At 29.3% G+C, this 14,585-nt stretch overlaps 1 protein-coding gene and 1 pseudogene across 2 annotated transcripts in view; both read right to left on the reverse strand.

Annotated features, from left to right (window-relative positions):
- LOC149894397 (astacin-like metalloprotease toxin 1) overlaps positions 1-11,071 on the reverse strand; it is a 46,252-nt gene extending 35,181 nt beyond the window's left edge. The window contains exon 1 of the mRNA XM_090079349.1: positions 10,928-11,071. Within this exon, the coding sequence (XP_089935475.1) occupies positions 10,928-11,018 (91 nt within the window). The 5' untranslated portion in view covers positions 11,019-11,071. The remainder of the gene's footprint in view (positions 1-10,927) is intronic.
- On the reverse strand, positions 3,272-6,505 carry LOC145186958 (uncharacterized; annotated as a pseudogene). The gene is made up of 2 exons (XR_016449918.1): positions 5,892-6,505; positions 3,272-5,608 (listed from the first exon to the last, which is right to left on the reverse strand). The product of XR_016449918.1 is annotated as an uncharacterized LOC145186958 (transcript).
- Positions 11,072-14,585: the final 3,514 nt, after the last annotated feature.

Here is a 14,585-nt window from a genome sequence, read left to right on the forward strand (position 1 = left end):
TTTTCAGCTCTCATTGATAAACTTGAAATCTAAACATAAAAATTCTTCTTTAGTCCAAAGTTTAATGGATTAGTTTTTAAATCATTTTTTTTTTTACCTTTTTTAAGAATTTAGTCAGTCAAAATTAGTGCAATAAGAGTTTCAGTGTGTTGGTGGAACTCAATTTGAAGAATTCTTTTTTACAATCAAAAGAAATAGGAAAATGATTGGCCCGCAGAATATATCTATTGTTTTTCTTATTTTTTAAATTCCCTTTATTTACTCCTTTTGATATTTTTTTTGCGGACGACCTAACCTACTCCATTATTTAATATAAACATAATTTTATCGTATTATAAATCTAAAGTCAATTATATTAAAACCAATAGCGTTAGTTAACAGGATACTCAGGTGGTTTAAGGCCAGTCCAAATTTTTATGGTAGTTCGTCCTACCTTCTACAACTCCTTTTTAAAAAAAACTTTTTTTGAAAATACTGGTTTTCTAAGCTGAATAATACTTAGCAAAAGTTGGGCTAAGTTGAAAAAAATATTATTGACAAAAATATGGTGGATGACGCATATTGTCCTTAAACTTAAAGATGAATGTTTCAAAAAACAAGGGTTTAAATTGTTAAGCACATTTTTTCTAGTTATCTACAAGCTAAAAGACATCGATATTGAATTACATTGTTTTTTCATACTTTGATTCAGATGGTAGGGTAGAAAATCCGACATTTAATAATTTCTTTCAACGACGTACAATGAAGTGTCGAGAACTCGGTAATACTTAGCGATTTTGTTTTGAAAGGCTTTTTGATGACCGCATAAACAGAATGGTTTCTGTCGGTGGAATTTATTCGTAATAAACAAAATAGAGCGTGTGGTCACCACATATACATATAAATATACATATTTATATGTATATATAGCGTTAATACAATTTATTCTTTTTAATTGGTATTTAGAATTAAATAAATTTGGTTAATAAGTTTGCTCATTTGTTTTTATAATTTTTTAAAAGATACTTATTTTTATGTCTGCATTCAGAAATAAGTTCAGTTTTTTTTATTTAGTAAATTTTCTTGATCTAAATAAGTAATAATTTCAAACTTTTTTGTTAACAAAACATACACTTTTGAGATATGTTATTATAGGTAGGCGCAGTTTTTAGGATAGACCAGTTTAATTTAAAGTTAATACTTTTTTCTTTTAGTTGCCAAATATATTTTGACAGCATAGTCTCTTTTGAGTACTTTTCATAATTTTTTTAATTTTTTAATGTAGTTGATGGAACTTCCTGGTCAAAGAAATCAATTACTATTTTACAATGCTTACTATATAACTAAAAAAAAATTATTTCCAAGTATATTTTATAATTATATAGAAATGTGATTTATTTTACTATAGGAGGATGGATCCTGCTTAATTACAACACATTGAAATTTGACTGATAGCATGTTTAATTTGTATAGTAAAGATAAATAAAACTGGAGAAAATAAAGAAAAAGAAAATGTTTATTTAACAAGAATGAAAATATTGCGAGAAAGAAAAAAATCTAGATTGAAAATAAATAAATCAATAAAATCAGCAGTAGTCTTTAGTAGACTGTTGACACAACGAATTTAACCGATTTGTTTGGAAGAAATAGAAATCGATTCATTAAATTCTTTTGTAGTAAAATTATTATTATTCGAAATACATTATAAATCAATGACAACAAATGCATGGTCATTAGTTGAATTAACAAGTAATTTACATAAACTTATTAAAAGCAGCTAAATAAGTTTAAAGATTATGGCAATTGTCTAATGTTTATATACATTAAAATGAATTGGAAAAACCTTTGAGATTGGTTTTAAAAACATCCTTTGTGATATTATTGGAGTAATAGTTTATATTCTAGTAATAAAGTTTTGTTAAATAGGATATGATTTGTATTGATTATCATTATTTAATTTATAATTTTTTATTCCTTTTGTTTTAACAATAATCATCCAGTCAATTGATTTATTAATTTTTTGTTTGTTTGGATATTATCTAGATTATCTATCTATCTATCTATCTATCTATCTATCTATCTATCTATCTATCTATCTATCTATCTATATATATATATATATATATATATATATATATATATATATATATATATATATATATATATATATATATATATATATATATATATATATATATATATATATATATATATATATATATATATACTTGCTGCCAGTTTCTCTTTTTTCAGAATCGTCAAGAAGTTTTTCTATTTTCTTGTTCTTTAAGAACAATGAGCACTTTCTATTTTCTATGTTCTGTTGTGGACATTGAGCACTAATTTAGTAAAATACACTAACACAATTTACATCCAATTTAAAAAATCTATTGCGAATAATAAGTATTCAAGATTGGAATAATAAATAATGTGTTTTGCTATAAATCATTATATTATATACTAATTCATAACATGTAATGAACTCATGATATATACTTAAAAAATTTGAAAAAATCCCGCGGGATCTGAACGACACAATTTTACGTCACCCTCAGATAAACGAAACAAACCCGAAATTTACGGAGACTGGCCTTAAACTACATGAGTAAACTACTCGCGCTTCCGCAGTGATGCAAATTTTTTGCCAGCCCAGAGGCCTATCCTATAAAGCTGAAAAATGTGTAGTTAGGACAAAAATGCAGCTTTTTTTCTGACGCAAAAAAGTTTCCGTAAACTGTAATCCTATAAGGGTAATTCCACATCAAATCACCCAGTCCATTGAACCATGTGTCTTCCTTTTGTGTTATATTTTGACACATTATTCCTAATTATAAAAAAATATTGCATGCAAAATTTCAGCTAAAAATTTTGAGCAGTTGACAAGGTACTGCAATTTTAGTATCGACCTGGTTTCCCAAAATGACCCGGTTTTCATAACATTCTGGAAAAACATTTTTCTTAAAAAAATAAGAAATAAAAATGGAAAAAATATGAAAATAAACATATATAATGTTTTTTTTATGCTGAATTCAATAAATGTACTTAAAATGCTCAAATATAAAAGGAACATGCTTAAAAGTTAATAAAACAACTAGTTTCTATAAACCAACTTTGGGGCCCAATATCTCAAAACACCCCCATCAAATTTTTTTTTTTTTTCTGTTAATATTTTCAGCTGCTTATAATCTTACTAGGCACAAAAAATCTAACTGGAAAAACAACTGAAACATATGGAACTTTAATTTCAAAGATCTATTACTTTTTCAAGAAATTCTCAAAAAATATTTGTAAATAAAATAAAAATAAGTTAATTGTAATTTAAAAAGTTACTTAAATATACAAGATTTTTAAAGGTATCGAAGATGTAAGTTATTTTGACTGTGTTTGTAATAGTTTACAATATTGTTCCCATTTTACTTGTACTTCTTCTATTTCAGCATTTTCAAACACATAGTTTTTACCAGAACTAGAGCAAGCTTGTGGAACAGATAGTTTTTTCAATATGTTGGTATTGGGAATAAAACAGTAGTCATCTCTTTCAGGCCAGTTAAAACAGATTGATGGACCATTTGGGTGAAGAAACTTAACTTTAGCATCAACTTCTTCTAGGTTGGTTTCAGTTACAATGCCGATCCACCACTTATCATCACAGACTACAGACTACAATCTTGTTTCTTTTTAAGATTGTGGATTATTGTATAATTAGTGTCCATACTAAACCTCTTTGCCCCAACCCTGTTATCTCCAAGATGTATAAATTGATGAAAGCTACGAGTACCAGGTAGAGTTGTTAGACCAGTGTACCTTTCTTTTTGCTCTTCACGTTGCAATTGTAAGTCCAATCCCTTTATGTAAATGAAGTTAACAACCTTGATTTTCTCAATACAAAATTCATACATAGCTTCTGACGTGAGAATTTGGTTTCTGTATGGTCGTTTTAAACTTTCTTGTGCTGTTAACCTTTTTACAGTACCGCCAATCCCATCGCATGGTGACTTTCCGTGGGACGTGGCAAAAAAGTTCCATTCAACTTTAAGGCCAAATTCGCTCTCTAGTTGGCATAGATTGTAAAAGCTTTTACAATTTTTGTACTGTCCTGCGCAACCATCAGTGAATAAATATAATTTGGACAGATTGGAAAATTTTATTTTTAATATTGGTATGATTAGTTGGAATACTTTGTACACATAAGTTACATCATGTGTAATGTCGTCTGATATAAAACAGTAAGAAATATGTTTCAGTACACCTTTATCATCTTTATAGTATATCACTAGTGGATGTAAAGAACATTGTTGGGTGTTCCAATGATAGCTTTGTATTTCATCTTGGACTACAAAGGCATAATTTTCAGCAAAGTCGCCAATAATGATAATGTTTGATTGATCCATATTTTGTTTTAGTTGGTTAAGGTACTGTGATTGAGAGTGAGCAATAAAAGAATGAGCTTGTAGCTTTTCAAAGCAAGATACTAGTAGTTCAACAAACGTTGGAACATCTGCTGTTAAACTCAATAGTGTTGCGCGATCAGTAGTTTGCCATTGTTTGTATTGTATCTCAAAATCATCTTCGTATTCTCCAAAAATCTCATACAAATATTTGGTGAGGGGTTCTTTACCAGGACAATTATCACACTGTGCAAGCATGCATTTTTTGTTTTCTACTGAGCAAACGGTTTTCGAAAGTAAGTCCTTATACTTTAGTCCAATATTTAAGGCATCTACTAGCAATATGGCATTTTGGTGATAAGAACAAACACAAACAGAATGTGTACCACTTGCACCTGGCAAAATGCACCACTTTGGTCTAAGTGAAGCAAATTTTGAGTAACTTATTTGTATTTCTGGATTGTTTTCTTTGTATAATACATATAGTTCCTTTAAGTTACACAAAAGCAGTTTTTTTTGTTTATGGACGTTCTTTTGAATGCTAACATAATCTTTTTTTCCAGGCATAGTTCTACATAAATCACTTGAGTCATAAAAAAATTTAACAGAATCTTCTATTTCTTTGTGTAAGACTTTACCTTTATACAACGGAGAGATAGCTAATAATCCTTTTTTATTAAAAAGTTGTCTAGCCTTTTTTGCTTGGTATTCTGTAACTGCAAAGTTATTTTGTACTTCTAATATTGACCAACTTGGGGGCGCCAGTGTTAGAAGTTGAACAATAGTCCTTTTGTCCGAACATAGAATTTTTTCTTTTATCAAGCTCATAATTTCATCAAAGTTTTCAGCCTTCTTTTTCATGTTATTTGTTTCATAACACAGTTTTGAGGGAACATTGAAATGACTTTCAGATTTTCTAGTAAGGTTACTTACCATTTCGTTGATGCGCGCAATTTTTCGCTTTCCTTCTGAAAGTATATGTTTTGATGACTTGGAATGAGATTTCAGAGGAGATATATTAAAATTTTCAAGTTCTTCATTGATCTTCTGTCTTTTTGATTTGAATGATGATATTAGAAAATCCTCATCTTGTTCACCCTGACTTTGCTTCTCTTCTTTAAGATCTGCTTTTTTGGCAATCTTTTGCTTACAAGGTTTGCAAAGTTTCTTCCCAGGAGCAATATTTAAACCACTTCTCATCATGACTTGTGACTCATTTATTGCGACTACTCTAAGGTTTTCTAAAAGTAATTGAATTGTATATGTAATTGTATATACCCAGCAAGCACACAACGTTGAAACAATGTTGAAATAACGTTGATCAACGTCAATCAACGTTATTTCAACGTTGTTTCAACGTTGCGTGCTTGCTGGGATAGCTTTATGTATTTTGTATATAGTATAATTGTATGTATAATTGTATATAGCTTATCTGCACAATTGTTTAAAAAATTGTTTATGTTTTTGAAAATACAGGTTAAAAAAGTATATATATTAAATTACTTAAATTCTACTTTTACTTACTTGTGATTTTCTTTGTATGTGTTTTGAATGGATCACAGCATGCTTTCTGCCATATAGGATACATTTTCAAATATTTTGTAGTATGTCTTTCACATAATATTGTTAAGTTTGATAGTTCAACGTTACATCGTAATGATATAGTTATTTTTTCTTCATTGCTTAAAGTTTCAATAGCTTCTTGTTGGCCTTTGCATGCGTCTGATGTCAATAACCCAATAGAACACATCTTATAGTTCCTACTTAATTTTTAGTAAAAAAAGATTTTTTAAATATAGAAACAATTCAAACCTTTTCAGAATCCCTCTGTTGTATAATTTTTTACACTGATAGTTATTGTTAATTTTCTTTATAGATATATTTTATATATATATACAATTTATATATATATACAATCTATATATATATATATATATATATATATATATCAAATTGTTAATTTGTTAAAATTTAAATAAAATTTACCAATAAATGTTGCTTTATAACTGAACTTTTTATAAACTAGTTATTATAAACTTTTACAAAATATAGTTGTCAAAATTTTAAAAACAAATGCACATCAATATCACACTTATTCAGTTTTTATATAAAAACAAAGCAGGATGTTTTTTTCAGTTGTTAAGATCAAATAACTAAGTTATCATATAATTAAGACTTCCTTAAATATAACAAAATTTTTTTTTTTTTTTTAAGGAGTCTATAGACTAAATATAATATTTCACAAAATTCTATTTGCAAGTTTTTTAAAATAATTTCTTGAAAAAGTAATAGATCTTTGAAATTAAAGTTCCATATGTTTCAGTTGTTTTTCCAGTTAGATTTTTTGTGCCTAGTAAGATTATAAGCAGCTGAAAATATTAACAGGAAAAAAAAAAAAAATTTGATGGGGGTGTTTTGAGATATTGGGCCCCAAAGTTGGTTTATAGAAACTAGTTGTTTTATTAACTTTTAAGCATGTTCCTTTTATATTTGAGCATTTTAAGTACATTTATTGAATTCAGCATAAAAAAAACATTATATATGTTTATTTTCATATTTTTTCCATTTTTATTTCTTATTTTTTTAATAAAAATGTTTTTTTAGAATGTTATGAAAACCGGGTCATTTTGGGAAACCAGGTCGATACTAAAATTGCAATATCTTGTCAACGGTTCAACATTTTTAGCTGAAATTTTATGTGTTAACTTTTCTTTTTAACATGCAACAACCAAAGAAGTTTTTAAAAAATTTGAGTACCCATGGTTCAAAATTTTCTAAATTTTGGGTGATTTGATGCGGAATTACCCATAAACAAAATTACGCAGAACTTTTGAGTAAATTAAACAGAATTTCTCTTGCAAATAAATCTGCCGCTAATTCTAAAATTTGCGTAATTACGCAAAATTCTAACCAAAAAATGATTTTGCAAAGTGATGTGTGCAAAGGTTCGTGATTTTTTCTTCAAACCACAGATGTCTACTTTTGTAAACAAAAAGTTTTCTCCTCGAAAAAAGTAGCGTTACATAAATTCACTGAATATTAAGTGTTTCTACAATATTTTTGACATTTTTCTAAAAGTAAGCATTGGGTGAGATGCATTATTTAACTTTAATATATTTAAAAATCTCTGAACTTGAAGAAGAAACTTTTATCAAAATTGTAAGTTTATAATAGTGCAAATTCACGATTAATTGCAATATAAGACATAAAAGACCTAACAACAGGCGCCCGTGACAAAATAATGAGTTGAAAGCTGTTGTATTTGAAAAAATGAATCAAAAAACTTTTATTACAAAACGTTTAAGCATTCCACCCCTTGTTTTTGTAGAGTGACGGACCGTTATTCAAACACTGTGATTATGCGATTTTTATCTGAACATATATAAAAGGAGCAAATGAGCAAAAGAAAGGTATTATGATATTTCCAACAATAGTGGAGAAGAGGTTAACTATTCATTAAATAACTTGCTTTTTAATGAATGGTTAACTTCAAAAACAAATGATTTTCGTCTTCTTAAACGAAGTTTAGTTTTAGTCAGTAAAAAATGAACATAATATTGCACTGAGTACACGAACTTTTCCACCTCTAAATTGAAGAAATGCAGACCCATTTTTTGGAACACAAGGTAAACATATATAATATAAAATCTTTACTTTCGCGCGTAAGATTTGGCTGCACGTGTAAAAAATAATTTTAACTAAAACAAAAAATTCCGTAGGGACAATTATTAATGATTTGCTCTTTGGAGAAATATTAACGATTTCAACACTGCAATTCCGTGAGACAGTTTGGCACGGAGAAATTCTTGTGTGAATACAATTAAAAGCAGGAGCACTAAACTTAAAAAGAAATAGTTTAAGAGAAACAACGAATTATTTAACACTTAGATTATATATTTAATTGTAATACTTAACATATATCTATTTATGTAGAAATTATGGACATAACAACAATATTGTCTTTCAAATAAAAACGATAAAAAAAAATCATTTCAAGATACGATTATTAACTTAAAATTAATTTAAACAAGAAAATTAATTAGTTTTCAAACAAAGTCTCTCATTCAATTAATTCTCAGGCATAACATTTAATTAAAAAAAACATTTAAATTATTTTTATTAAAATAATAATAATGCTATAATTCTAAATAAAGCTTTGAGAAATGCTGATACTTTTCTCGAAAAAAAATAAAGCAATACTTGGGTCTTGGGATGGCCGTAAAACTAGACTTTCAGTAAAACATTTGGACGTGTCTGAAGTTGTTATAGCTTATTGTATAATTCATTGTACTTATGTCGTAACAATTGCGTAAGAAATTACACTCTAGAATTCCGAAAAATGTATAGAAATTGTACAACTAGGAAAAAGCGGAGTGAGAAAAAAAAGAAATATATAACTATAATAGTCTTGATTTTACAAGCTATTTAGGCAGTATGACACTCATGGCAAAAATGATTGAAAAACTCGATGGGTCTGGCGATGTGGTAGTATAGCTGAAGAAAGTTAAACTGGTCGGAGAACTACAGAAGATAGGCAATCTGTCTTTAATAGCTCCGTTAATTCTTGAAAGAAGTGCATTCGCCTTAAATGAACAACTTAGCGATACCAAGTCAATATCCGCCGCGGATATTGAAAAAGCTTTATTGGATGTTTTTGCAGTGGATAATTTTGAAGCCTACGAGCTGTTTAGGTATCGGAGATGGAATGAAGGCGAATCAGTCAATGTTTACATGGCCAGTTTGCGTCAACTTATGAGACCAGCAAAAGTTGAGAATCAAGAGCCAATTCAGCGAAAATTTAACTAACGCAAAAATTTTCCGTATTTAATCAATTTTTTTGCATTTTGCGTAACACTCTTTATAGAATAGGGCCCAGGTTTGTTTTTGCCTAGCTGAAACGACGCAATGATAAATCAAAGCAAAGTAAAAATGAACTTTTGTTAATTTAAATAAAACGGCTACCGGCATTAAAAACTTGAAAAACTTGCTTTACTTTTTCCTACGGAAATTCAGTGAAGTTAGACATCTAGTTAATGTATATTTGGATAAATCTCTTTTGGATAAAACTCTTTTGGATACTCATTGGATAAATATCTTTTGAAATCAAGTTTAATGATTTTGTCTGTAATTTTAAAAATTATGGCGCACACACCGATTAAATACAATCATTTATATCTGTTTTGAGAAAATTTCTTTAAACAGTTCAAAATCGGATTATAAAGCTTCGCCGTAGCAATAAAGTTTTGAGAGATTGTTATAAGAACTCATCTGTTTTGAGAAAGCAAATATGTAGGACAATCGCAGTATCTTGCTTCAAGTGGAGGATTCAAAAAATGCGTTCCCTCGGAAAAAGGGGAAGGGGCATAAGGAGAGTTTTGCACTGAAAAAGCGAAGTTATTGCCTAATGGAAAATTTATTAAAACTTTATTAATAGTACTTTGACATTAGCAAAAATTTTTGAAATTGTCAAATGGCATAAAGGCGGACAGTGAGAAGTAACTCCAGATAAATTTTTAACCATTCCTCTTAAACTGCGACATTTCTCTCCTTTTAAATTGAATTAGAGTTAATTATACGAGTCAGGTTTTTTAATTTACATATTTTACGCCTCTTTACTTTAAACTGTTTCGACGGCTTCTCGCAACACTTTCAACTTGCAGTTTATATGAAGACTGAGAAGGAGTCAAAATGGTTTTAAAAGTTTGTCTGATGAAAAAGATTGACCTCGATCAAAGCTATGCATCGCGCTTGAAAAATATCCCTATTCCAAGGTAAAAATAGCTAGACTATTAGTTAAAAATAGTTGTTTTGTGATTTAAAACAATATGTATAAAAAACAGTAGAATTAAACTGATAACTGTCACTTAAATCCATGGTAAAAATCCATGGTAAAAATAGTCTATTAGTTAAAAACATCTTTTGTGATTTAAAACAATATATATGAAAAACAATAGACATTAGACTTATAACTGGCATTTAAATTTACAGATATGAAAGTCAATTGTCATCAAATTAATAGATGCCATATAAAACAGTTGATATTTTACCTTGAACTGATAAAAATTGCAAAACATTTCTCGGTTAATTTATTTGCATAATTCCGAAAAATTACGTATTTCAAGGAGGGGAGGGGGGTAAAGTAAAGAACAAAATAATAAAAGCCAGACTTGGTCGGCACGGGGGTTTTAAAGTTTCAATTTTTAAAAAGTAATTTTTAGTGAATTAAATTACTTTTAGCCATCTAATTTTTTCAAAAGGTTTTTATGTGAAACGGATTTGTAACAAGTTTCATTTTTTAAAAAATAATCTCAATATTGAGATAAAGCAAGATTATGCAGCCAAGACTCGGTTAAAACTTCACTTTAAGATTATTGCCAACGCCTTCTTCTTGAAATGTGTGTTTTTTGTAAACTTTTGAATTGTTTTAAATGTTTCATTATTGTAAAGTCCTTATTTACGCTAAGTTTGGCTTTCTTATCCTCGATTTCAATTTACATTTATATGAAGAGTTCATAGAAGAATAAAAAATAAAAATCAATTCTTGATAGAAGAAATGTAACCTTTATCATTGCGTTTACTGTTCGGCTTCTTCGGAATACCTCGTCCATAGACGCAACCAAGCACTATTATTATTATTACAAGTAGCTTCATTTTAACCTAAAAGCGAAATCTTGAAATGAAAAGCTATTTAACTTAAAATTGCTAATACCATCATAAAAATAAATTTCAAAATAAAATTTAAAATTCGATTGTTCATTATTCATCATATTTATACAATATATTTATACAGTGAACATTATTACAGTAAACATACAAAATCGATTGAATCAAGATAACTAAATAAATGACTTGGTAATTTTTGTAGATAAATTTTATCCAACTGTTAACATAACGAGTGATAACCTTGGTTTGAATACATTTTGGTTGCAAAACTAGCCATCAACTTTTTGTTATAAATATAACACAAATTTTTGCCACACTTAACGTTAACTTAGTTCAAGTTGATTTAATGCAACTTACACCAAAGTATTGCAACTTACACCAAAGTATTCAATACATAGGCATCAATGCTGCAGACTTCTGCAGAGCACTTAATAGAGTAGAAACTGCATGTAACTGTTAATAGCATCTACACGCATGTGGGCGTGTAGGCGTGTAGGCGTGCTTGCGTTATAGAAGTTTCTTTCTGTCCCTCAGCTTGTTCAACTTTGAAAACGAATACCTTGTGCATTTTAAAGACAAACGTTTGGTTTATCAAATCAGAATAAGAACTAAAAAGTTGTACGATTAATAGTTTCATGTTTGTATTTCCTTCTAAAGCCAAATTTAGTTCAGATATCTCAAAAGTTATTGCTTTAGTTGATGGTAGCACTACTTCGATTAATTAACAAGTACGTTTGAAAGAATTTAAGCTCTTTTCACAGTTCAGGAATGCGTTATCTACTTTAAACTAACCTCTGGCTTAATCGTATTAAGCAACATTCACAAAATAAGATGGAGGATCAAAGTTCATTTCTGGCACCATTTAAGCTAATTAATTTACGGTTAAACAATAATAGGTTTAGCCAATATTTTAGCCAACATTTTAACTTTTTTATCACCTATTATATTTCAAGTCTAGAGATGGATTTTCTTTTTACATAATGTGTTAAAGATATACTTTAAATGTGTTTACTAAAAGTAAGGTTTAAAAAAAAATCTTTCGACTTTACAAAGATCTTCTGATTGTGTTGGAGTTTAGCGCACTGAATTATTGTAATAGCACTAGGTTTCATAAAAGATATTACACACTTGATTTCAGAAATATATGCCAGTGTGCAAAATCATTAAAAATGCAATTTCTTTTCCCATTTCTATTCCATCATGTCTAGTTTTTCTGTTTCTCGTTTTATCTCTTATTACATAATTATTTAGTAATTTCTCATTTTACCAAGGGGTATTTAGCAATTTTAAACTAAATGTGATTACTTTGTTCTTGTGTCACCATTCTAATATTTATGCTGTTTATTAGATAGTAATCAATTTATCACATGTTATGATCACTGATAACTTTAAAATATCTTTTCAAATTTCTTATATTTTATTCTTTTGTGACCACTCTAATAAAGATTAGGTAAACTGATCTTTTTCCATTTAAGGAAAAAGATCAGATTACCTAATCTCGGAATGAGATAAATTGATTGTTTGGGAGCAAGTAGTCACGCGTCGGTGGTCAGTTATTTTATCACTAATCGTTATTGAATACTATCTACTTTTACTTAATTGGCCGAACCATTTTGACATTCCCAGCCAAAGCAACTATTGCATTTATATTTTTGAAAACAAAAAGATGCATTTAACAATTGATTAAAAAAAGACTTCTTTCTGAGAGGATTGCGTTTTGTTTAATAAATGGTATTTTTCGAATGATAGAGTACTAGCATCCACGGGCCTCATCCATGCAAATTATACTCATCATTTAATGTCGCATTGTAGATATGTGGTTAGGCTAGGAATTGGTTAACATTAATATAGGTAAGTGCGACAAATAACATTTTCCCTATTTGGGTCCCGTGGTATTTAGATAGGTCAAGTACGGGAATTACGTGGTATAAATATTGGATTTAGATTTAGAGTTGTAATGTTTCCATTGCAATTCCAAGCGCATTTGATGTGCTACTAATGTAGTGTTTCATGTAACAGGAAACTGGAAATGTATAAATAATGCGGAACTATTTTTAGCAAAATAATTTTCCTAGATATGCAATTGCCGTGTTTCTTTTGCTGGTGTGATTATGGAAATATCCTCAGGAGCAAAAATTTATGGCGTAAAAAGGCTTAATTGAAACGAAACTCAAAGAGACTTTCTAATCGCGTGTTTCATTTTGTATTTTTAAACAATTTAACTTAAATAGATAATGCGCCGTAATAATTGAAATGTTTCATATCGCAGACTTTATTTTTCTCTGGTGGCTTTACCAAAAAATAATGTGGGTCTGACTTGAATATAGCGGGTGTCGGAGTGTTTTTAAAGTATTTTAGTAAAAGGTGGAGAAGCTTCAATTAAATTTTTGTTCATTTCGATGTTCTTAATCCCTCCTTTCTTTAATTGTCTTCTCCAGAGTTTTATGATCAATGCATTGATTAGCGAAAGAACTGAGTTCATTATCTTAATGAACTCAGTTCTTTGTTTGATGGTTTTTTAAGCCTTTGTCTGCTTTTAACATGTTACGCCTAAAGTGAATTGTTTTATACGAGCAATAGTAGTGATCAAAGAACTTTGAATTTTAGTGGAGTAGTGGATACTTTTTTTTAATAAACTTGTATTAGATTTTCTTAAACCTCCAATAATTCATTTTTGCTTGGTGCTGTGGCCGGTAAACTGAGGCTGTTAGGCCATTTCAGTGTGGCTTTCTCAAGGGCTTCTTTCGTTCTTGGAGGAGCTATTATGGATTAGACAAAGAGCTGTATTAGGCCAGCGTGCTGGAGTTTTGTCTACCACTAGTGAAACACTTCGTGTGTTGTGGATCCAACCATCAACTTTTCCGAAGCGTGTTTGAGCTAAGGCTGACTCACCTGCTGACTTCTTTGTATAGCATTACATCCTTTTCACTATAAAACTGATTATGAAGCCACTCATCTGTATGATTTCTGTTTCTTTAGGTACATACAGAATCATTTAGATTTCAAAATGGTTGAGAAATATTCTTGAGAACCATGGTGAATTCTTTATTTTGCCATTTTGTTATTTTTTAAGGCAGTAAAGCGTAGCATTTAATAGCTTAAGAAAAATAGAAAGTACTCAGAGAAATGTTTAAGATTTATATCCTTAAATTAACATAGAAATATTTAGTTATGGATTCTCCTTTTTAATTCAGAAGTTTCACTGTCAAGGTCTATCAGTTTTCAGTGGCAATATTGCCGCACTTAAAACAAGAGCTCCTATTTAAAAAGGTAAAACTATACTACTGTGATCAAAAAGTAAGGTGAATTTTTTTATAAAATGAAAAATCTTTATTTATTCTTCCAAATCTGTATCGTCCCCCTCAAAATAATCCCCCCCGGCCCCAATGCACTTTTGCCAACGTTTTTTCCAGTCTTCGAAGCATGCCGAAAAGTCCTCGGTAGGGATAGCCTTCAATGCGCGTGCCGATTCACGTTGGATCTCTTCAATGGACTCAAAACGATTTCCCCGGAGTGGTCTCTTGAGCTTTGGGAACAGCCAGAAGTCACACGGTG

This window comes from Hydra viridissima, unplaced genomic scaffold, assembly GCF_058129835.1.
Source record: "Hydra viridissima isolate aposymbiotic clone 2 unplaced genomic scaffold, HvirCarnegie_v1 scaffold_1, whole genome shotgun sequence".
Classification (NCBI taxonomy): Eukaryota; Metazoa; Cnidaria; class Hydrozoa; order Anthoathecata; family Hydridae; genus Hydra; species Hydra viridissima.